At 38.9% G+C, this 24498-nt stretch overlaps 1 protein-coding gene across 49 annotated transcripts in view; it reads right to left on the reverse strand.

Annotated features, from left to right (window-relative positions):
- Positions 1–24498, reverse strand: part of PTK2 (protein tyrosine kinase 2) — a 279891-nt gene that overhangs the window by 147832 nt on the left and 107561 nt on the right. For all 49 annotated transcript variants that reach the window (XM_070221906.1, XM_070221887.1, XM_070221892.1 and 46 more), the window contains 2 exons: positions 13835–13922; positions 646–725 (listed from right to left, as the gene is read on the reverse strand). In XM_070221906.1, the coding sequence (XP_070078007.1) occupies positions 646–725; positions 13835–13922 (168 nt within the window). The remainder of the gene's footprint in view (positions 1–645; positions 726–13834; positions 13923–24498) is intronic.

The following is a 24498-nucleotide window of genomic DNA, read 5'->3' on the forward strand; positions in this document are numbered from 1 at the left end:
ATTATTGGTAACTGTTTTAAGTATACATAATCAAATTTTAGCTAGTTTAACCAACTCATCTTAAACTAGCAACCCAAGGTAATTTTAATTAAAATTATCCCTGACAAAGGTAAAATATTCTTTTATTCAAAATTTAAAATATATTTAAAATAATATATGACAAACAGTGACAAACGTTATCAGAAGTAAGAAACATATTCTCAGATTTCCATTCCTTTAAATCTGTTTTGTCCAACATAGTGGCCACTAGTCTCATGTGCCTATTTATGTTTAAATTTAAATTAATGTGCACTAGGCACATTTAAGTACTTAGTATCCACCTCTGGCTAGTGACTAGCATGTGAGATCACACAAATACAGACTATTTCCATCATTACAGAAGTTTCTACTGGAGAGTGCTGTCTTATATTTTCTTACATACTTACACTCTTATAAATCATTCCATTTCAAATATAATGAAATATCATTTTAAAAGACTCTTAAGATTTCCAAAATTAGCAATGTCAACCTAGTTCAGAATCTTCTCAAATTTTTACTCAAATTTTATTGATAATCTTTGTAAGGAAAATGAAAATATTTGGATAATTTCCAAAAATAATGAAAACATCGATGAATAAAGACGTCAATGTATAGTTAGCACCTTACCGTATTTCTAGACAACCCAACTTCAAAGCAATGTCCTGGTCCACTTGATCAGCTATCTCTAACATATAATCACTCTTCACCTACAACAGAAAGGAATGGGAAAAACAAAGCTGCTTTAAAGGAACACAGGTTAGACTTATTCACTCGCTAACTGTTTACTGGGTGCCTTCTGCACACTTTGACACACTGTCAGTAGTTATGCTAGATGCTGGATATAAAAATGAGTAATGCTAAAAATTATTTAAAGAAATAAAATGGTTCCCTACTAAGAAGAGCTGATACAATCTATGAGCATTTCCATGGGACTTTAAGAAACAGCTACCACTGAATCACAAGACTGTCAAGCTGCTCTATACCCCTCCCACACTGTCACAAGTGAAAACAAGGAGAGAGGGCTCCATTCCATGTAAATTTGTAATGCACATATTTTTTGAACTCAAATTTCAGTCCCAGTAGCATTTTTTGGACCTCAAGGCAATGGCAAAGAAAATTTACATATTCCAAAATCCATTTAACTCTGCAACTGAAGTGCTTCCACCCATCTACTGTAAGTGATTAATCTGCAAGTTCATAAAATACTTAAAGTCTAATCTAAAGAGAAGAATTATTCTATAGAATAGAATTCCATAAATGTCTTCTAAGCAATGATTATGCTCAACTAAACTAACTCACGGGCTGGTATCCGTATCTGAGAGCACCTATTCAGTGTGAAGACACTTTCGAAGATGAAATACATAACATCTCCTTATAGATCAGCACTGCCAGATTAACATCTGCAGCTGGTTTTGATGACAGGAGCACTCATTTTGAACCTCAATTAACTGAAATGTTACCTCTCCCCAAAAAAGGAACTCCATTCTTCTCATTAGTAGACCTTATCACAAAACCCTGCAGTTAACTAATATATACAAAACTTTGTGGACATTAGTCTTGTCTCTTGTTATGTAAGTGTTTCATAATACTCTTGATTTTGCCTCTTGTCCTCAACCCTAAAATACTTACTCTCTGGCCCTTAACAGAAAAAGTGTGTTGACCTCTGCCCTGGAAAAAATTCCAAAGATCCTGATCTTCAACTATTACCTCCTAGCCTGTCAGTTCACTTGCTCAAGAAATTGGTTGTTGTTGTTACTGCCATCGAGTAGATCCTGACTCCTAGCAGCCGTGGACAGCAGAGCTGAGCCCTGCCTGGTCTTTTTGGCCACCCTCTCCCCTTCTGGTGCCGTTATCAGACAATGCTCTGCTGCTATTCATAAGGTTGACATGGCCAAGCTTTGGGGAAACAGGTAGCCACATCCTTCCTAGTCTGTCTAGTCTGGAAGCTCCACTGAAACCTGTCCACCATGAGTGACCCTGCTGGGATCTCAAATACTGTTGGCATAGCTTTCAGCATCACAGTGACAAGCAGCCACCACAGTATGACATTCAACATATGGGTGGTGTGGTTCCCTGACTAGGAAACAAACTCAGGCTCTGGGAGTAAGAGCGCCAACTCTTAACCACTTGACCACCAGAGCCGCTCAAAAGGTTTCTACTCCCAGTTAATTACTCTGCCTACCTTATGTTGGATAGTTCACCATTCAGACCTTCCCCTGCAAAGACTCCCAACTCCCCAATCTCCCATTATCCCTTTACTTTAATTGCCAGACAAAACCAACATATACTGAAACAAACCACACACCTCCTTCTCCATGGTTACTGCCAGGCAACTGGAGAAACTACAGTATAAGCTTCGCTTTAAATTCACGATGACAGACTTTGAAGAGTCAGTTGAAACTGTCTGGAAATTCAACAATGCTTGCCTAGGAAGTTTGTGAACACAGTGATTCATACTTTCTCCAGTCAACCTGCCACATCTCTCTTTACAGAGAAAATAAAAGTCTTCAGATGTGAATACGCTCTTTAATGTACCAAAAATCTATAACCCAAAGAGCCGGCCTGGTGGCGTAGAGGTTGGGTTTGCACGCTTCCCTTTGGCGGCCTGGGGTTCACCAGTTCGGATCCCAGGCATGGACCTACACACTGCTTATCAAGCCACACTGTGGTAGGTGCTCCACATATAAAGTAGAGGAAGATGGGCACGGATGTTAGCTCAGGGATAATCTTCCTCAAAAAAAAAAAAATCTATAATCTGAGGTGCACGTGTACTCATCTACTCATTCCTTCTCTTACGGTAGGAGCAATGACCACCCACCTGGCAGTGGACAACCATCGGCTATTTTTGATCTAAACACCATTCCCTCTCAAACCCTTTGCTTTATTTTCTGCGCTGAATTACTCAATCCACTAAATTAAGTACAAAGATTTAATTCTAGAATCATTTTGTTTACACTTTAACTGGCTCTTTCTCCTATATAGCAAAAAATAAATCCAAATTTAAAAACTAAGTTTTTACATCATAAGTAGATTTATTATTGAACACAAAAATAAAGGCACACAAGATAAATCAAGACGTATTTATATGAGTTAAAGAAATACCACAGTTGTTCCGACTGAAACATTCGGTGGATCTTAGTTTATGATTTAGTGCAGACTTCAAAGAAACCACAGCAGAACACCAATTATATGTTGAGGAAAATGCATCATTACAAAATTGTTTTAAAGATAATTTTTAAACACTATTCACAGGTGGGAAAATGTAATCACATGCTTTATTTCATTCATCAAATCCAAATTCATATTAGTTGCAAAGATGAAAAAAGGAGAAATTAAGAATCTTTATCCCCTTATTTAATCCCCTTATTTACGAACATGACTTAAAAGTTCTGAGAGTTATTTTTGCTACAGCAACAATGTACTACTCTTGACTCTCAGAGCTGTTATGACCATGGTCTGAAATCCATTCATGGTCTGAAGCGGTGGATGTACACTGAAGTGCAGTGATCCAAGATGGAACAAGCCACCACAACTCCCCTCATCCTCACCGCAAGCCCTGGGGAAGCTTCCCTCTGTGGGAGGACAAAGACAAACCCCACTGGAGTTGCCTGATGGTCCAGCACCTCTCCCTGTCATCCAGGCTCAAGACACAGTGTTCTGTGAAACCACTCTGCACGTTCACACCCTGATGCTGTGCTCAGGCATTTTTCTGCAAGACTCAAGGTTCTTTATACTCAGTGTTCATTTCTTTCATAAAACATTTCTTGACTACCTTTCATGTCCTACCAACTCCTAGCAGGATTTATTGCTTTCATTTGTGAAATAAATGCAATTTATTGAGCACTGAAGTGTGTGTACGTATATATAATTGCCTGAAGTAAATATATGCAGCACCATGTCAGGCAGATTTATGGCAATATCTCATTTAATCCTCACAGCATCACTGTGATTGGACACCACCATTATGCTCAATTTACAGCCTTAGAAAAAGCCTAAAAAGAATGAAGATGATAGCAAAGGAATTCCCTATGATTTAAGGACTCTCTACCATGGGCAGGTACTATGCTAAGTGTTTTACAGACATTACTTATAAACTTTACAATAAACTCTTCAAGGTAGGTTTTAGTTGTCCTATTGTATACATAAAGATCAGAAAGGTTCATTTGCCCAAGATCACACAGCAAGTGTTAAAGTTAGGACTCAAAAACCACATCTGTCTGGTGATCCCTACAACTCAGCTTTCCGTGTGTACTTATATCTTCTTGTGAACTCTTTCACGGTTTAGATATTCGCTACTACAAGGGAGATTAATGCAGACTGGGAACCACAACTCATTACCCTGGGATCCCCAGGTCTAACAGAATGGCCGCACACGCACCTCCCGCCTCGTCTGCCACTGTCATCGTGTTCTAGTCCCTCTTTACATCATGGATTACTACTGTTTATGAACTCCAGGTCTAGCAAGTTTGCAAGAGCATTTCAAGAAAAGACCTCTGAAAATTGTTTTTGTTTTTTAAAATTAATTTGTTTCCATGCTGATATCACTTTCCTACTTAAAAAATAGGATATATTTGCACTTCCCTCTGTGGGCAAGTACTGTATTTATATTCATGAGTTTTTTCATCTCACTCTGCAATAGAACTAAGCACGGGTTTTAATATAAAAACTGCTCACATCTCTAACAGAAAGTATTAATCCTAAATTACTCCCTAATGTATTCTATATGTCAACTCATTGCTTTAGAATATGCTTTGTTTTGGTCTTTTCTGAATATTTTGTCAGCTACATAGATTTCTCAACTAAACCCAAAAGTCCTCGGTAGTGTGTGTAAGGAAGATGGGCTAAGGGCAGACAAATATGAAACTGACTGAATATATATATCCTGAGTGATCCAAGGCAGTAATTTAACTCTCAGAGCCTCGCCGGCTCAACTGTCAAACTCCTCCCTGAGTTTCGTCAGATCAGAGTGGAATATCCGTATATGAAGGAACTCAACAGCAGTTCTCAATTAAAACATCTTAATTTTTCTCTTGTATACTTAAGCTATAAAAACATATAAAGTATTATACTGTTTTAATGAGTCATATACTTTTTCCACAATTCAATGTCATTTAACATAGCATTGAATAGTTATTCATTCATTGATTCATTCAACAAATATTTACTGATTGTCTACCATGTGCCAGCATAGAGCAGTGAATAAAACATACACATGGAACTTAGAGACGTAACAGTGGGTGAACTTTCACTTGAAAAGGATTGCTCGGAATTTTACATTGAGAATAGACCACAGAAGAAGACTAGAGCTAGAAAACCTGTACAACAAGTGTTTCTACTGTTTCTTTTTTTTTGTCCATTTATAAGAGAAAGGTAACCACAAATCATACTAGAGGTATGCAGAATCCTATCAATTTCTTAAAAGAAGAGTTGATGTTGAGTGTTCACACACACACCACCAAACTGATTTCTCAAATTCCAAAGCATTTCTTGGATTTTTTTCTTGACTTCTAACAAATCTCATCCAAAATTCTGAATATCAGAGCATTAGCATTAAAACTCAATGCTCACTACTAAGCCATTCAACAGCATAAATGAAGCACCGAAAGCCTACGTCTTACTGTGTTGGGGATACAATGGTGAAGAAGATAGACTTTATGTTTCTTCTCACTGAATGCACACTCTATTGGTGGGGACAACAGATGACAACAGTCACAATGTGGAGAGAACAGCTCAATGGCTGCCAGGGGTTTGGGACGGGGAGGGTGTGACGAGAAAGGAACAGGGAGTTTCTTTGTGTTGACCGGACAGTTCTGTGACTTGGTAATGGTGGTATTTACACGCATCTACACCCGTGATAAAGTTGCATGGAGCTACATACACACACATAAGTCGTGTAAAAACTGGTGAAATCTGACTATGGCTGCAGTCTGCTTAATAGTACTGAGCCAGTGTCAGTTGCCCTGTTTTTATTATAATGTACTCTATCATGACTGTGATGGAAATTGCTTAACTATACACATTTGTCAGAACTCATTGAACTGTACATTAAAATTGGTGACTTTATTGTATGTAATATTATACTTTAATAAAACTAATTTTAAAATATTTGAAAAATGTACATGTTATATGCGAAATGTACAGGTGCTATGGAAGGCTTTACATAGAAAACGTCACTTAAAATTAAGAGATAACAACTGAGTAGAAATTATTTCAGTCCAGGAAAGGAAAGGGGAGTTACGTAGGAAAATGTTAACTCAGCAGGCCTGGGTTGCTCAAACTGCACATTCCCAAAAAAGGCCTGTGTTCATGACTGGCCTTCAGCCTCCTGAAACTGAACTCCTGTAAAGCTCTTTCTGATGAGAGTGCTTTTGTACACTTGCAGCCTTGGCCCACATCGTATTAGTGCGACCCGGTAGTTTACGCGAACAATGTGATCGTGATGAACATCTGCTTTCTCTCTGGGGCCTGGAGCTTGAATACGTGAGGTCACACAGGTGTTGTATGCCTATGAGACTGACCCCCAAAAAGCCTTAAACACCCAAACCTCAAGTGGGAGCACTAGGCTGGTGACCCATTGGTGACGCTGTCACACATCACTGCTGGAGGAATTAAGCATGTCCTTTGTGACTCCCCTGGAAGGGGACACCTAGAAGCTTCCACCTAGTTTCCTCTGGACGTCGACCCATGTACCTTTTCCCTTTCCTGATTTTCCTTTGTATCCTTTTGCCATAACAAACTATAACTACAAATACAACAACCTCTGAGTCCTGTAAACCCGTCTAATGAATGACTGAGCTTGAGGGTGGTTTTGGGGACCCCTAAGACAGGAGTATTCCTACCAAAGTAAGAGTCTCCTGAGATGGATTCAAGGCAAATTTAAAATATCAACAGGGAACAGTAAACCGTTAGAAAATGACCATTTCTGCCTTCCCATTTCTAAGGCAGAAGGATGATCAAGAAATACGGGTTGAATAGTATAAATACAACAGTTTATCTAAGTCTTCAATAACATGAGCACTTCTTGAATCATCAAAAATATACTGGAGTGGAAAAAGAAGAAATGTACATTATTAAATCTATTAAAGAAGTACAGAAAATGTACTTCTAATAAGTCAGGCTTAGACTTATATTTGATTTTACCTTCTTTCTGGAAAAGGACAGCTGATAATTCCCACATTGAAATGTCAGGTTTTAATCTAGAACTTCCCACTTGGAGCTGCCATTTCGAAATGTTTTAACTGACAGAAAGCTTTAAGGTAAGAAAATACAGATGAAGGAATCCACTTCTGATAACACAATTATCTGAATAAAAACTTCTAAAAATAAAAAATTGGAATAAAAATAAAAGAAGATTGATCAACAACAAATAGTACACCCTGGTACCTCCCATATCTCCACAGGCAGATTTAGATTCTCCACCACAGGGTTCAGCCATGGTTCTGGACTCAGTATCTTCTTCAACTTCCTACTGGCACTCTTTTTGTCAAATAAACCACTAATCATGTTACATTTAATGCTTTTTAGGAGACAATGGATGGACACACTCATTTTAAATCTCAAAACATTTGTAGGAGAAAACAATGACAACTTCATGTCAGATCCAGGCATCCTAAGAGCTGAAATTTCAATGGTGCCAAATGGTTTCTGTACAAGTTCAGCAGCACCGATGCAAATCTAGTTCAACTATGACAATGTCTTAACCAAACAGGGACGCAGCCCTTCACACTAAAGGCCACCACTATTTACAAAAAGTTGCCAATCAAATACACCTTTAACAAATGAAAGTTCAGAGAGATAAGGAGGAATAAAATGTTATATGGCAAAAGAAAGATGATTTCGGGGTAAAACACTTTTTTTGCTGTATAATAAGCCATGAGTTTTGGCACCACAACTTATTTTTATACACTCCTACTCTACACTGAATAGGGTTATAACTGGATTCTGGTTTATTTTTAGAGTGTGCTGATTAAGATCTTTCAGAATATTCTAAAATGGGTCAAAAGCATTTAGTGAATCATCTGCGATATCTCACCCTGGTAGTCACATTTAGGGCATCTTTCAAAGAAACTACGTGCACCCGTAGAACCATCTCCAGCCAGTAACCTAACCCTCAATATGCCCACTGACATGCTGTTTCCATCAGGACGTCATCCAAAACAAGGGACAGAATGAACAGTAAGCTTGGATGAAATTTCAAAATACGGAATAATAAAATTAAGGTAGTTTATTATAAGTTCTCTCTCTTTCATGGAATGGAAATGGTGGTAGAGAGAATCTAAACATAATTATTTTATTTCTACCTGATAAAAGAGCCAAAACAATAAAAAGTACTGATTCTTCTAAAACAGAAATAACAACAGATAATTCTAAGGAGTGTTCACTATTCCCCAATCTAGACCCTCAAGAGTTGCACATGTGAAGTTCAACAAAATAAAAGTTCCTAACAAATACACAAGGAAACATGTCTCTAGATGAGAGTTGGTGCAAGCCACCACCAACAGATGGAAAGCCCAAGGACTTCAGACTCAGAAGAGAGACATCAACTTTATATGAAATGATAAAAAAAATGAAAGCCAGGAAGCTTAGTAAACAATAATGGCTGTAAAAGATGGCCTGACAGACTTAAGAAAAGGTGAGGGGTGAGGGGGGATAAAACTTAAAACAATAAAAACTCAACAAACGCACTACACATCAAATTAGTCACAGCTAAGGAGAGCTGGTGATCTGATAGATTTGCCTGAACCACAGAGCCCAGACAAAAAGGTGAAAACAGGAGAGCAGCTAACGGCTACAGAGGCACAGACGGGGAAGTTCGAATGCAGACCTAAAATGAAATCCCAGAAGGAATAACAAAGGACAGAGAAAAGGCAAGATCTGAGTAGACATCAACTAGGACATTTCAGAACGGAGGAAGAAGGCACGCACCCATAGGTACAGGCTGCACAACACAGATCAAGCAGGAAAAAATAAGTGGAAATCCATGCCTAGTTTGTAAGAAAACTGCAAAATACTGAAAATGAAGAAAAGGTCTTAAAGCCATCCAGAGAGAAAAGATAGGTCACCTACAAAGAAAGAATGAGAGCCAACTTCCAGTAGAAAATACTATCTAACTTCTGAAAGAAAATAACACCTACTCTGACTTTTGTACCCAGCAATGCTATCTTTCAAGCAGGAAAAACCAACATGAGCAACAGAGAAGATCTGCACAACACAATTAACAATCTTGAATAATGGATATTTACTGCACTGAACAATTAGAGAAGACACATTCTACTCAAGGAAAACTGGAACTTTGACAAAATCTCAACATGTGCAAGATGAAAGAAGTATAAACAAAGTTTGAATAACTAGTATCAAATGAACCACAGTCTCTAACCAGAAAGCAAAATTATTTCAGAAATGAACCAAAGGAATAAATTTTTAAATCCCCATATAATCAATTCCATTTCTACCAACACAGTGGACCAAATGTCCTGACCAATGTGCGCACTGAAAACATCTAAAAATGCTGACTAAAACGCTTTTTTTTAATCTTCTGGAATGCTTCTATGAGTTGGGTAACAAACGAACAAAAAGCCAAAAGCTGATGACGGAATGCAGCGGGCTCAGGGGAGAAACAGTGTCAGCTTTTACGCTAAGGCCAGAACTGAAAAATACACACATATGTTGTGAAACGTGACAACCGGCAAACAAAAGCAAGAGAATGATCAATATCCAATATCAGGACAATGGTCACCTGCCAAGAGTGCAATGGTAGGTGGGGGAGTGGATCACAGGGACACAGGACTGGGAAACACCAGGTATGTTCTCTTCATCTGGGCAGGAGGGTCACAGGTATTCGTTTTATTATTAAGAATCACACATTACAGGGGCCGGCCCCATGGCCGAGTGGTTAAGTTCGCACGCTCTGCTGCAGGCGGCCCGGTGTTTCGTTGGTTCGAATCCTGGGCGCGGACAAGGCACTGCTCATCAAACCACGCTGAGGCAGCGTCCCACATGCCACAACTAGAAGGACCCACAACAAAGAATATACAACTATGTTCCAGGGGGCTTTGGGGAAAAAAAGGGAGGAAAAAAAAAGAATCACACATTACAAAAGAATACATGGATCCAGGTTACAAGATCTAAACAATTAAAAAGAATCAATGTTATCAAATTGTGAGTCCCTTAAAAATGGATTGATTTAGCTTGGAGTTCAGTGAAATTATATGAATATACATGTATGTATATATATATATATAATAATATATATTTGCATCAAATGGTAAAAAGTTTTAAAAATAAAGAATGAGTGTCATCAAATTCTGAGGCCACTATAAAATAATTTATCTCAGAATTCAGTGGAAATTTTCACACACAAGTTCTTACAGAATACTCCAGCTGCATTCTCCATTAAATAGCTGAAGGTCCAATTTTTTACACACGCCTTTTTTTTTTGGAGTGTGTGTTTAAACAGGAGAAAGTTCTGAATCCCTAACTGATTTTTCAACATTGGAATTAAACCTGTTCCCAAGTTGAGTACTGTCTATGTAGGATAACATATGGCTCACCTACTATAGTTCTGGAATTTCCACACATGGAGAACAGATTCTTCATTCAATGGGTATCACAAGAAGTCAAATAAATAATTACTTGCCAAAGCAGCAATGCAAAAATCATACTATTTTCAAAACATTCTTTTCAGATTAGGGTAAAAAATATATAAATACACATTTTTTCCACATAAATGGAATTATATTATACATGTTTTATATATGGCCTGTTTTAAACAATAGCATTTAATGTACTACCTTCTATATCCATGAACTGAGTTGTACTTCACTCATTATGACAGATGTATAGATCTGAAACTCAGCAGAATTTATTTAACCAACCTCTTAATGACAGACATTTGCAATGCTTCCAATTTCCTTTTTTGTTAGTGTAAATGTTCCCATGAGCATCCTTGTACATACCACATACACACGTAAATCTTATTTCTTTAGAATAAATCCCTAGAAGTAGAATTATTAGTTCAAATCATATGAAATTGCCAATATTCAACTATTTTCTACTTACAAAACTGTCAATGCAAACCTGAAGGATATCAACATATTTAAGGCTCTTCGTATACTTTCCAATTCATTAGTTCTGACACATCACAGCATTTTCCTTCTTCCCTCCCTCCTGTCTGTAGTTTCAGCACTACTTTCCCTCCCCACAATACCGTCAGTTAGGCCTGAGACACTGGCAATCAACACGGGAAAGGGGCATTGCTAGCACTCCATTTGTATTTCTTTTAAATTAGAGGTGCTTGATAGAATACTATAAAAGCATACACAAAATGAAAGTAATTTTAGGACAGAGGTAATTTAAGTGATGTTTTAGAATATTTTCTGGACTTTCTAAAAAGATACCATATGATTAACAAGTTAAAAAAATTAAAAAGAGGATAGGGTGAAGAAGAGAACTGTAGAAATGGGTGAAAAACAGGAGGGGAGAAGGGGCTGGAAGGCTCACACTCACACGTGTATCACGATATGCAAACAGTAAATGCTGAATCCTCATAAGTCTTGTACTGTCTAAAGACTGAAATTCAAATAAGTATTGGGCAATTATATGGCAGACAATTTTATCTTGTTTAATCAACATAATGATCCTATGGGATAGGTATTATACATCTATATTTTAGTAGATGAAACAATCAAGCACGAAGAGGCTCGTCGAGGCACCCAGAATCACAGAGCTGTTAACGCACAAGAGGAACACTACCGCATGTGTGCTCATTACAGCTCACCTTCTCCTGGGTTTTATAAAGACTACTCAGCTGAGTTACAAACACTGCAATAAGGTATGTCCTATCAGTAAGAGAAAATCTGGGATACACTGGTATGTGCAGGACTAACTTTTAATCATACAGATAGAAGCAAGGTCTTGCAAAAGGAAAAACTAGGACAACCTAGTAACAGCGTGAAAGGAACAAAAAAGTTGAAGATTTTTAGGCTAGCCCAGAAATTATAAAAAGGAATAACTGAGCTATTTAGGCTTGTATTACACATTCTGGAAATCAATGTCACTAAAGTAGTCATAGATTTCCATCAGTGGGTGGATTTTTTCAAAGAAATTAGGCCAATAGTGATATAGATCATCTACAAGAGAGAAAAATACACTATAAACATGTCAGTTAACTAAACTCTCCTGTCACCTCCTTCACCAAAACATGAAGCTTGCCAGACTGCTAAAGGATGAGGTGTAACAACATATATGAGAAGCAGTGTGTAAGATGGAAATCATTTTTGCAATATGAGTAGGCCTCCAACAATGTCTGCTAGAGTCTGAACATGACTTCTCTCTTCTCATTTTGCCAAACGTCACTCCCTCTCCCATTCAACCCTGTATTATAAATCTTCACAAGTTTCCACAAGTCCCTCACCTGACATTTCCCATATGACAAGAAAACAGACCCCAATAGCTGGAAACTCTCTTCACTTCCTGTCTCACTGTGTGGATCGTATAGGCAGGAATATCTGGTTATCTCGAAATAAAGCAATCTACCTTCTTACCTCCCTCCTTCTGAATCTAATCCACCTTTTCTGTTTCCTGACACTAGGTGCCTGGACTGACACAATCGGCTTCTTGTTTCTTTTATGCTCCATTTGAGTTGTCTCTAAGTCCTATCAAATCCATCCACTGCATTCACTTACTACCACACTGTTATACCTTAGATCTTTCTGATTTCTAACCTAAACGGCTGAAGAGCATCCTAACTTGCTTGCAGCCTTTTTAAGACCTATTCTACCCCCAGTACTGCCATCACATCAGGATGGTCTTATTTAAAAAAAAAAAATTCTTTTCAAGACATTCACTAATTAAATTCTTTAAATGGCTCCGAATAATCTGCAGGAGAAAACCTAAAATATTCTCCTTACATGATGTGGCCCCTATCTCTCTCACCTGTTTCTTCTCAAACCATTTGAGCTCAGATTTAAATGCATCATGTTTTCTGTGGTTTCAAATGGTGCTTTCCAGGGGTGCCACCTTGAGTGCAAACCTCTCTGGGTTAGCAGACCCTCCGATGCACAGTGACATCAATTGTGTTTACCAACAGCATAGACTGAACACGAAGTAACCGTCGACAGGAAATCCTCCTCTAGACTGAGGCATTTAAATGTGCAGATTATGTCATTTATTTCTGCATTCTTAACCCACAGTAGACATTTCTAATGAATATTTCTATTAAAATAAAAAATTACCAAATGCATTTAATTGCAAAATTGTATGTGCAAATGTCTCTCTGATATTCATTAAACATTTTTTCTGGCACTCTTCACTAACAGTATCAAGTAACATTTCTTTGGTCATAAAATTGTGTTGGCTCATTTATGCCACATATACTTATTGCCTAACTAATACTTTAGGGGAAAAAGCAAGCTAGTATTATTGTAAAAAAGTCAATTCTGGCTTTATTGTGCAAATTGCTATTGAGATCATATGTGTGTAGTTGGCTCTGACAATAAATTCTACATCTGACAAATTCGTTCATCTTCAGGCATGATAATTATACTTGAATTAAAGACAGAGCAATCACTGTGTCACTTAGGACTAAACTGTCTCCCCACAAAAGAAGTATCTTTTAAGATTTGCCAAAGCATACAAAGATTCACAAAGTGCCAAAAAATTCATAATTTTTCACTCGTTAGAAGAGTCTCACTTCCCTACAGTGATAAATTTATATTCTCCCAAATGTTAGGTTTAATCTAATTCTAAAATAAAACCATGCAGTAAATAGAATTCAAAGAAACAAAGAGAAAAAGTATATTAAAGCACCCTCCTATACCTGTTGATAGAAGAAATTCAGAGTTGGCTTGTCTTCAGTAAACTGGTTTAGAAATCCTTTTGGCAAATAGCGAATTCTCAATTCATATCTAAAAAATAATTCACAAAATAGAACAATTACAAATAAGTAATTCTCTCAATTCATAGTCTACAATTACAATATTATTGTGTAGGGCATAGCCAATTATTCTGAAATATTATTTAAAAAATAAGTTAAAATATAATCAACTAATTTTAAAATGTAAATTTTTAAATTTTTCAGCACAAAAGTGTGCACATGTGTCTACAGCTGAACGATTCTGCAAGGAGACAGAGCATGCTGAGCAGATGCCCAGCCCTACACTCACGCTCCACCACCACCCAGGCCAGCAGCACCTTACGCCCCCCGACGGCTGACTTTATACGCATGGAATCACACACTACGTGCTCTGTTAGGTTTGGCTTTTTTCATTCACCAATATGCTTGAGATTCATCCATATGCAGTAGCTCAAGTTTGCTCACAGCTGAAAAGTACTGCACCGTATGATACACCACAATTATTTATCCACATTACTGTTGATGGCCATTTAAATTATTTCCACTTTTTATCTATTAGGAATAATGCTTCCATGAACACTTTTTTTCTTCTTTCTCTAAGCACAAAAAGGTAATTTATTTGCTCAGACTGCCAACCTTCAAGAACGGTTAAAACAAAATAAACATCACTAGAAAGCTCTCTGTGTATCTTTCTTGTTATATGTGTGTGTGTGAACACACGCACGCGTCTACCCATGTGAACTCTCTTATGCACGCCTTTTGGTGAACACATGTACACATTTCTGTCGGGTCTATGGTATACCCCAGGAGTAGAGTCACCGGATCATGACAAACACACACATTAACTTTAGCAGATATCAGGAAGCAGTAGGCCAAAGACGCTGTGCCACTGACACTCCTGCCAGCAGCATGGAGCGTTCTGCTTCCTCTATTCCTCGCTTCTACTTGGTATCTCTAACTTTTTCGTTTTAGTCACTCTGACACTTACTGTCATAGAACACAGTGGTTTGAACTGGCATTTCCTTGATGAATAACGAGACTGGGCACTTCTTCACATGACAACTGGCCGTTTGGGGTATCTTCTTTTGTGAAATGTCTGTTAAGCTTTTGTCCTTTTTTCTATTGGGTTGTCTGTCCCCCCACCCCCACCTTATTTGTAGGTATTCCTTATACTTTCTGGATGTGAGGCCTTTGTTACTTAGTGAATATCTTCTCCTATGCTATGGCTTGCCTTTCACTTTCTTAATGGTATCTTCTAAAAATTATTTTAAAAATCTTTTATTTTAGGGGCCGGCCCCGTGGCTAAGTGGTTAGCTTCATGTGCTCTGCTTCAGTGGCCCCAGGTTTTGTCAGTTCCGATCCTGGGCATGGACATGGCACTGCTCATCAGGCCACACTGAGGTGGCGTCCCACATGCCACAGCCAGAAGGACCCACAACTAAAAATATACAACTATGTACCAGGGGGCTTTGGGGAGAAAAAGGAAAAATCAAATCAAAAAAAAAAATCTTTTATTTTAATGTTATCTTTTGAGGAAGAAAGTTCGTAATTTTTATGCAGTCCTATTTATTTGCCTACCCAAAGGCTATAGGGATATCTATTTTTTCTAAAAGTTTTGTTAATTATCTTTTAAAAAATGTAATAGGTTCACAAGGAGAAAAACCCAAGTAACCATCACAATTCTTTTCGTTTAGTTAAGGGTGGAAATAATGCAAGATACACAAACACAACTTCTGCCGACACTTTTAAGTGTCTGTCTTATTAAAATACACAATTGCCAAACAATGAGGTTCCATTTTAATTTTACTTTCAGGTGTTCAATAACTTATTTGACAGATATTTGACACTGGGCAAGTACTTGCAGAAGCATAACAGATTTCATTTATTTTTAATTTATAACTTAGCAGGCACCTTATACGCACTATTTCTCTTAATTAACGTAATAATCAGAGAACAGAAGTGTAATTATTCACACTTCACAGACTAGGAATCAGTTCCAAGGTTGTATGTTCCAGAATCAAAAAGGACACAGGAGGCTTTTGGTATGAATGCTATCCCATTTTAATGATAAGAGACAGGCCCCAAAATCACACATTTGGCAGCCTGGCTCCACATCTACGCTCTTAATATCCAGCATCCTGATGTTGATGATATCAACTAACACTTACTGACTACAAGGCATATAACAGAAATTGTGATAAGCATTTTACCCAGATGACTTCTTTTAATCAGTAACCACCCTACGAGAAGCAGGAACAATATGGGCTCTGGATCAAGACCGCCTACACTAGAATTCTGGCTCCATCACTGAATCACATGATTCACTGTCTGCTGTCACCTCTCTCTGCCTCAATTTCCTCATAAGGTTGTTGGGGGAAATAAATGAGTTAGTAAACATAAAACACCTAAAACAGTCACTGGCACATTACAATAATGGTCTCTAAGGTTTATATATTACATTAGTAATTACTCAACAAATATTTATTTCAGCACCAATCATGTACCAGGCACAGTTCCAGCGGTTGGGAAAGTGCTGGTCCTCAGTAAGTTTCCAATTTTGTGATAGAAGTTAGACAGCAAATACCCAAATATCTGTGAGGGGGTAACAAATGTTACAAAGACAACTAAGCAAGGTAATGGAATGACAAACGATGAAGTCTTGCTTTCTAAAGGGAGTCAGTGGAGGACACTCTGCTTCAGTGATGTGTGAACGACGATCTACAGGAAGTGGGGAAGGAATTGTGCGCTTACGTGCGGGGAAGAGTTCTGAGCAGATGGGAGAGGGTAAAGGCCCTGCGGCTGGACGGTGTGTGGGAAGCCAAACGCAACCAGAGCCCCTTGAGTGAGGACAGTGAGCAGAAAGGCTTCAGAAAGAGGTGGCATCAGGAGATGGCAGACCATGTGGGACCCTGCACGTCACCACTGTGGGGCTCACCCTCAGTGAGAAAGGGAGCCACTAGAGCACTGTGCACAGAGCAGTGTCATCACTAGATGGACATTTCTAAGGGCTAGTCAGGCGACACTACACAGTACAGACAACAGAGGCCAAGAAGAAGCAGGAGACCAGGAGGCGACTGTGCCACTCTGGGTGAGAAACAATGACCAGGTTACTATTTCACCCTATCTTCATAGATGGGGGGAAAGTTTTAGGGAATTACGTAATTTGCCCAAGTTCCCACAGTTATTAAGAAGTAGACATGGGATTCCTCTCCAGCAAGAACACGTATGAATGCCCAAATGCAGAATGAAACTAAGAGAAGGCACCTACAGCTTAAAACAGAGAGGAACACAAACTGATCTTGCTCATGTGGAAGTAGGCAAGGTCTTTAGACCGTGTTAAGGATTTTGGTCCCTGCTTCAACCCACTACAATCTAGCATATTTCTCCCCTCATGACCCTACTGAAACTTGGCACCTAATTCAATTCCAGTCCAGTCACCTCATCTCAGGCCTTAAACCACAGCCCCCGATGTCCAAGCCCATGCCCCTACTAGTGTCAACGTCCTCACTCTGCTTCTCCTCCACAAAACTTACCCTTCTCCTTACACTTCTGTTACTATTGTAACATCCTGACATACATTTCCACTTCTCTGCTGGAGGCCACTCCATGGACTTCCAAATAGCTGCTAAATATAACATGTCCCAAATAAAACCATCCTTTTGCTTCTACACCTAAGTAATGTATTCCTCTTAATGTCACTGACATCTAACCTCCTCAGTCTTACCACCAACTACAAGCAACAAGATACCCACAAGCTCACCAACTAATGGTGGGGATGAGCAGAAACATTTCTGAAAAGTTAAGCTGGAGAAACGCTCTGATAACCCTGGTACTGAGAAGGATCAGGGAGCCAGTTTGTGCACAGGGAAACAAAGGACGACTGGAGGAAACAACACAGATGATTCTCGTAAACAATGTGGTGTGGACAGCTCTTCCTTACAAGAGACTGCTAATTAAAAAAACCTAGAAGAGGCCGGCCCCATGGCCCGGTGGTTAAATTCCCACACTCTGCTTCGGCGGCCCAGGGTTTTGCCAGGCTGGATCCTGGGCGAGGACCTAGTATGGCTCATCAGGCCACGCTGAGGTGATGTCCCACACAGCAGAGCCAGAAGGACCCACAACTAGAATATACAACTATGTACTTGTGGGCTTTGGGGAGAAGAAGAAGAAGAGGAAAAAAAAAGAAGATTGGCAACAGATGTCAGCCAGGTGCCAATCTTAAAAAAAACAAAAATCATTAATTAAAAAAAGAAAACCTAGAAGGATGGAAATAGAAATTCATCATTTAGCAAAAACTACAGTGATAATCACTGCAAGAATCATCAATGATGCTGAAGGCAGTGGGTGAAAACGCAATGGTAAAGAGGCGTCTGTAACAGTCTCTGTATCTGCCCAGATGATCTCTCTTAATTACAAGGGGGAAATAAAAACTTTCTAGTGGAGAAACCTGGCCACCACCTTAACCAAATTATCCAAATTAAAAGCACCAGTAAAACGAGTCCTATCATATTACAGAATTCGTGATGCAATGCAATGAGAAGGGCACAACACCTTAACTGTGGTATTCTGGCCAAAATGCATAACCTCAATACAATCATGAAAAAAAATACCAGACAAACCCAAACTGCGGGACATGATACAAATAACCAGCCAGTATTCTTCACAAGTATCAAGGTCATGAAGGACAAAGACAGACTGAGGAACTGTCCCAGATTAGAGGAGACCTAGGGAGACAGGACTGTCAAAGGCACACGTGGTATGCTGAATTGGATCCTGGACCAGAAAAGGGACATTAAGTGGGACAACTGTGAAATATGATAATGCCTGTAGATTAATAGTACTGCATCAACGTTAATATCCTGGTCCAATAACTGAACTATGTGGTTATTATGTGAGATTTTACCATTTAAGGGAGCTGGCTGATGGGTACACAGGATTTCTGTGTACTGTTTTTGCAATTTTTGATACATATTGAGAATAAAAAGAAATTCCCATAAGACTGATTGTTCTGTAGCTGTGGTAACAAATATCCACCAGAACCAGTTTTAAACCAGCTTGGTCAATAAACATCAGTTGTATGGCGACTGACTAGAAATGTATGCATCTTTGTACTGTCAGTATCTGGTGCAGAAGCATCCAGTAAAAGTTTAATTAATAAATCAGCAAATTTGGAAGTCCATCCTTTTTTTTAAAGGTGTCACTTCCAAATTTGTCAGAGTGTTCCTCTATTTACTGTCATACTGCTTTAAATCTTTTTAAGAACTCCTGTTGAATTCAGCATTATAATGAGAGACCAGCTTTTCAAATTAAGGTATATGCATATGCAATGTCATTTCAAGATAACACAGAAAACTGTATCAAAATACAATCTAAAACTTCCTAAACTATCATTACTCATTTTCTTTTGTCTTCTTTGAAAAAGGACATCTTACCTCTACATAAAAGATTTTTTTCTCCTGCAAAGGACTGAAAAGAAAATCATCTCTTTGCAGAGTGAGAGGAGCTGCTAAACAGCAGAGAACAGAGGAGTGCTGAGCAGGAGAATGCGAACCACATCTTGATAACAATGAAAAGGATTTTCTTTTTCACTTGCTCTGCAAAGCCCCACAATGCTTTCTCAAACACCAAGAGAGCCTTCTCTGAGACCTGGCCCTCAAAGCCCTGAATTCAACATCTGAAAGGACTGGGCCATTTCCCCAGAAGCTCTTACAGTCTGTGTGTATCTGATTAACCCACTCAGAAGCCAAACAGACCACTCCACATAGGTGATTCCAGATAACTGAAATTTAGTTACCCAAATTCAGTTAACTAGAATTTGATTATCTAAGTGCAAAACTTTAGAGTTTAAATCTGTTTCACGGAAGACTCTCAAAACTGCAAGACACCTTTGGTTTTTTTAAAAACTAGCTATGGTATTGTAATTTAAACTTTTTTGGCTGACTCAACATCCTAACAAATACTACCCACTTAACTGGGGTCTCCCAGGAACCCAGTGACAGGCAAGCAAGCTCCTGCCCACTCCTGGGCAGACTGGGAGGAGGCAGGGCCAGGGGCACGTGCATACTCAAGGAGGGATTCCGAGCTCCGCCCCAGAAGCTGGGGACTCAGCACAAGTTCCTTCAGGGGATTGGGGGGCAGGTCGCTCCCCCTACAGAGGCTCTGGACTGCTTCCCTCTGGTCCTTTATTTCTATGTTCCATTTTGTCTCACTCAACTGGTATGTCCCCAACAATACTCTAGGTTTGCTTTTTATTTTATGAAAGCACATCATGCTATATATACGTCATCTTCTGGGATTCAATTTCTTTCAGTGAGGTAAAATTTACTTTACAAAAAATTAACCATTTTTTAAAGTGGACAATTCAGTGGTATTGGTATTCAGTGCACTCACAACGTTGTCCCGGGACTGACTTTTGTCACACAACGTCATCTGGCTATAGTGCTGCATGTCTCTATAGTTCACTCATTTTGACTTGTGTAAAATTCCACTGTGTGACTATTCCACAATTGACTTCACTGTCACTGGTTCTTCTAAGAATATTCCTGCCTCTCTAGCTTAGTACAGAAATGCAAGTCTCTCAAGGACAGCGTCTCAAGTGGAACTGCAGCACTGTGGGGTATGTAATGACTAGATATTCAAGAGGATGCTAAGATGTTTTCCCAAATGGTTTCACCAATTTACATTCTCCTCAGCAGTGCACCTCACACCTTGTTGGATCCACAACCTCTCCAGCTACTGATACTGTCAGACAACTTACTTTTTGCCAACCAGATAGTGTAAGACAGAATCTCGTGGTCTAGAGTCGCATCTCCTCGATCACTAATGAAGCTGACAGTGTCTTCCTATGATTACTGGCCAAACTTGTTTTCTCTTTTATGAAAATACCTTTATTGCCCACTTACTGAGTTGTTTGCAATTTTTATATTGAGCAGAAGAACTCTTGACATCATCTTTTGTCAGTTACATGTCTTGAAATTTGTTTTTACACTTTAAAAAACCTATCTTTTGATAAACAGAATGTCTTAATCTGAGCAAAGTCAAATTTGTCATTCTTTCCTTTTACAGTGAACATTTTTGGGGTATTAAGAAAATCCTCCTACTCCAGGGCCAGAGACAGATTCAATTATATTTTCCATTAAACTTTGTCTTTTTAAACTTGATCCATCTCAAGTAGATTTCTGTGGCTCGTTTGAAGTAGGATCTAATTTTGTTGTTACTCTTCCTACAAGAATAGCCATTTATCAAACCAGCCCTTCCTTTCCCCAGTGGTGTGTCCTGACACCTGCGTAAGGTCATCCTGCCTGAGAAAGTTACAACCAAATACATGCGCTGCAAACTTGCTTACTGAGGTGTTTGGAGAACTGAAGACTCAAATTAACAAGCTTATATCTCAGGTTCATTTAAAAGTATCAACAGATCCTATAGCAGATAGCGTGAAAAGAAATCTGTTAAAAAAATCTCATTGGAATGGAAACCGATATCCAATTATCCTCATGAGTCCCAGCACTTTCATTTGAATATTAAGATCTTCCCTCTCAGAACTAAAGCCAGAACTGTAGCTGCCTTTACGCACTTACCTATGAACTGAGAGACAATGTCTGCTAGTGAGAGAAAGATTATCGAATGTTCTGTTTCTTGTAGTTACACATCTAACACAGGAGTACAGAAGAAAGAGCTGAGCGCACGAGCTCAATTGCCGCTCTGCCACCCATTTAAGCTGTGTGATCTCAGGAATGTGATTAAGCCTCTCTAAACCACAGCCTTCTCAGGGGTAAAATGGCAAAAGGAGAGTACCTACTTGATAAGACTATCATAACATGAATAAATTTTGATAAAATAAGTCCAGTGTTTAGCACGATGTCTGACACATAGTAAGCAACATGTATTAATTCATCGTAATATTTTGCCTCTTGGCTTATTTTACAATTTCATTTCCATGATTCAATTTTCACTTAAATTTTTTTATTTGGTGCTTACCATATACCAGGCACAGCGAGAAACCAGAAACAGAGCAGTGAGTAAGACAAAGTCCCTGATGGAGAAAGATCATATCAAGCAGGCAGCAGGTTCTATCCAGAGAATGGTCAGAGAAGGCCACAGGGAAGAGGTGACAGTGGAGCTCTCGCCCTCAACGAAGGGAAGTCCAAGACATGCTGGAAACGGCAGAGGGCCATACTCAGCAGAGTCACACTAAGTTCAAAGGCCCCAGGGAGCAACACGCTTGGCTTGTTGAAAAACCAGTAAGAGCCAGGGTGGCTAGGGTCATGCAAGTGAAAAGTTCCAAAAGATAACGGCAAAGAGAAGAGAGATGGAAGGCCATATTATTCAACAAGCAGGAAAGCTGGCAATAGAGAAGAGACTATCAAATTAGATCCCAACCTTAGTACCTCTGAACACGAAAACTGAAATTTCAAAGGGACCAAAGTTGCTAGAGTGGAAGAAGGGGAGGAACAGCAGGAGACGAGGACTGAGAGAATCAGAAACTTTGGAGTTGGCTCCGGAGGTGACGAGGAGGTCCTGGAAATTTCTGAGCAGGAATGAGTTACACGTTTCATTGGAAAAGGACCCATCAGTAAACTGTGAGCTCCACCTTAAAAACATATCCCTGTACAACTGCTTCTCATCTCTTCTACTGCTACGTCCTCAGTCTACCACCTTTTATCATTTCTGCCTGGGTCATTGCAATAACTTGTTTATTGGTTTCTCTCTGTCTATCCAATTAAAGTATGAATTTAATGTCAAAGGCAGGTCTAGGGAGAAGAGGAAGAGAGGAAAAGAGGTCACTGGAGCAGCCCAAAATTTAATGGCTAAGGAGGAGGAGAAAGACTGTGAATGGTCAGTAACGCAGGAGGAAAATCTTTACCAGAAAGCTAAGTGAGGAGAGGATTTAGACAGAAGGAAGTGACTGAGTGCGTCAGACAGTGCAGAGAGGCGGACTGAGACAGAAATACAAGTACATGTGTACTGGACTTTAAGGTAGAATAGATTTCTTTCTGTAAGTCAAAGGAAATGCTGGAACATCGCTGTTTTAGATGCCTCTTATAAAGAGCAGACAGCTGGAATTTATTTTTTAATCACACTCTAATAATCTCTAACCATTTACTGTCAGTATCCTTGCACTTATTTCTGAAATCTTATTTGTGATTGATATTTATCCTATTTTCCCATGCTTTCTTTCTCTCCATTTCTTACCTTCTTTTGGTTGCTATATTTCTCTAAAACCTATTTACCCATCTACTGTTTAAGTTATAAAATCTATTTCTAATGTTTTAGCTGTTACCCTTGTATAAAATCTTGAGACCTAGCTGACAGCACTTTAATCCTGATCACCTCTCTTTTGACATGCATCCAGTATTGAGCCCTACTTTTTTAATATAGAAAGTCAGTTCTGGGGCTGGCCCGGTGGCAGAGCAGTTAAGTTCGCACGTTCGGCTTCTCTGCGGCACGGGTTTCGCTGGTTCGGATCCCGGGTGCGGACATGGCAATGCTGGGCAAAAGCCATGCTGTGGTAGGTGTCCCACATATAAAGTAGAGGAAGATGGGCATGGATGTTAGCTCAGGGCCAGGCTTCCTCAGCAAAAAGAGGAGGAATGGCAGTAGTTAGCTCAGGGCTAATCTTCCTCCAAAAAATAATTAAATAAATAAATTTTTATCATTATTTTCGTTTTATGGAGCCAAATGCTTATTTAGAGCTATCCAATTTTTTTGCTAGCATTCCTTCTTGCATCTGAAACCCTCCTTCAGAGACCATTTTCCTTTTTCCTGAGGTTTTTATGTAGAGGTTCCCCGCGTGGTAAACTCTCTAAAGAAAATGCCTCTACATCATCCTGTTCTTGAATGGTAATTTAACTGGGCAAACAAATACATGTTGCCAGTTACCTTTTCTCACCACTTCAAATGTGTTATTCCACTATTTTCTTGGCATCATTATTGCTGTAGAGAAGTCTGAATTTTTCTCTGGTTGCTTTCAACATCATCTCTTTTTCTTTTGTACAACACTATTTTACTATAATCTGCCAAAGTGTGAATTTAGTTTTATTAACCCCGTTTGGGATCTTAGGTTAATCTTGGATTTGAGGACTCATGTCATTCACTGATTCTAGATAATTCTCAGCCATTATCTTTTAGGATTATTTCCCCTTCCTCATTCTTTTTATCCTCTTTCTCTAGCATTCCTATTAGAAATGAGTTGACTTCGCATTCATGTCACATAAACTTGCTTTCATATATTACATCTGTTCATCTCTGTTATGTTTTGGGCAAATTTTCTCAGATCTATCTTCTTGTTTACTAATTTCCAGCTATGTCTAATCTGCTGTTTTTTCTATCCAATGATTTCTAGAACTCCTGTTTGGTTCTTTTTCAAATCTGTTTGGTTACTTTTAACAGTCTCCTGTTTCTTACTGACTTTAAGAACAACCAGTACTAATTCTCACGCTTGAAAATACCACGCATGTATCAACTGTACCTCCAATCATATTTTCTTCTTTCATCACCTCCACCTACTATCCATGCAACCTCCACCAATCTTATAAACCTAGCTACATTCTCAGAGTTTTTAAGATTACATTATTCCTATTGAGATAAGCATGTTGATTTTAAAAACCTATACTATAAAGTCAGACAGC

Source organism: Equus caballus, chromosome 9 (assembly GCF_041296265.1).
Source record: "Equus caballus isolate H_3958 breed thoroughbred chromosome 9, TB-T2T, whole genome shotgun sequence".
NCBI classification, from domain to species: domain Eukaryota; kingdom Metazoa; phylum Chordata; class Mammalia; order Perissodactyla; family Equidae; genus Equus; species Equus caballus.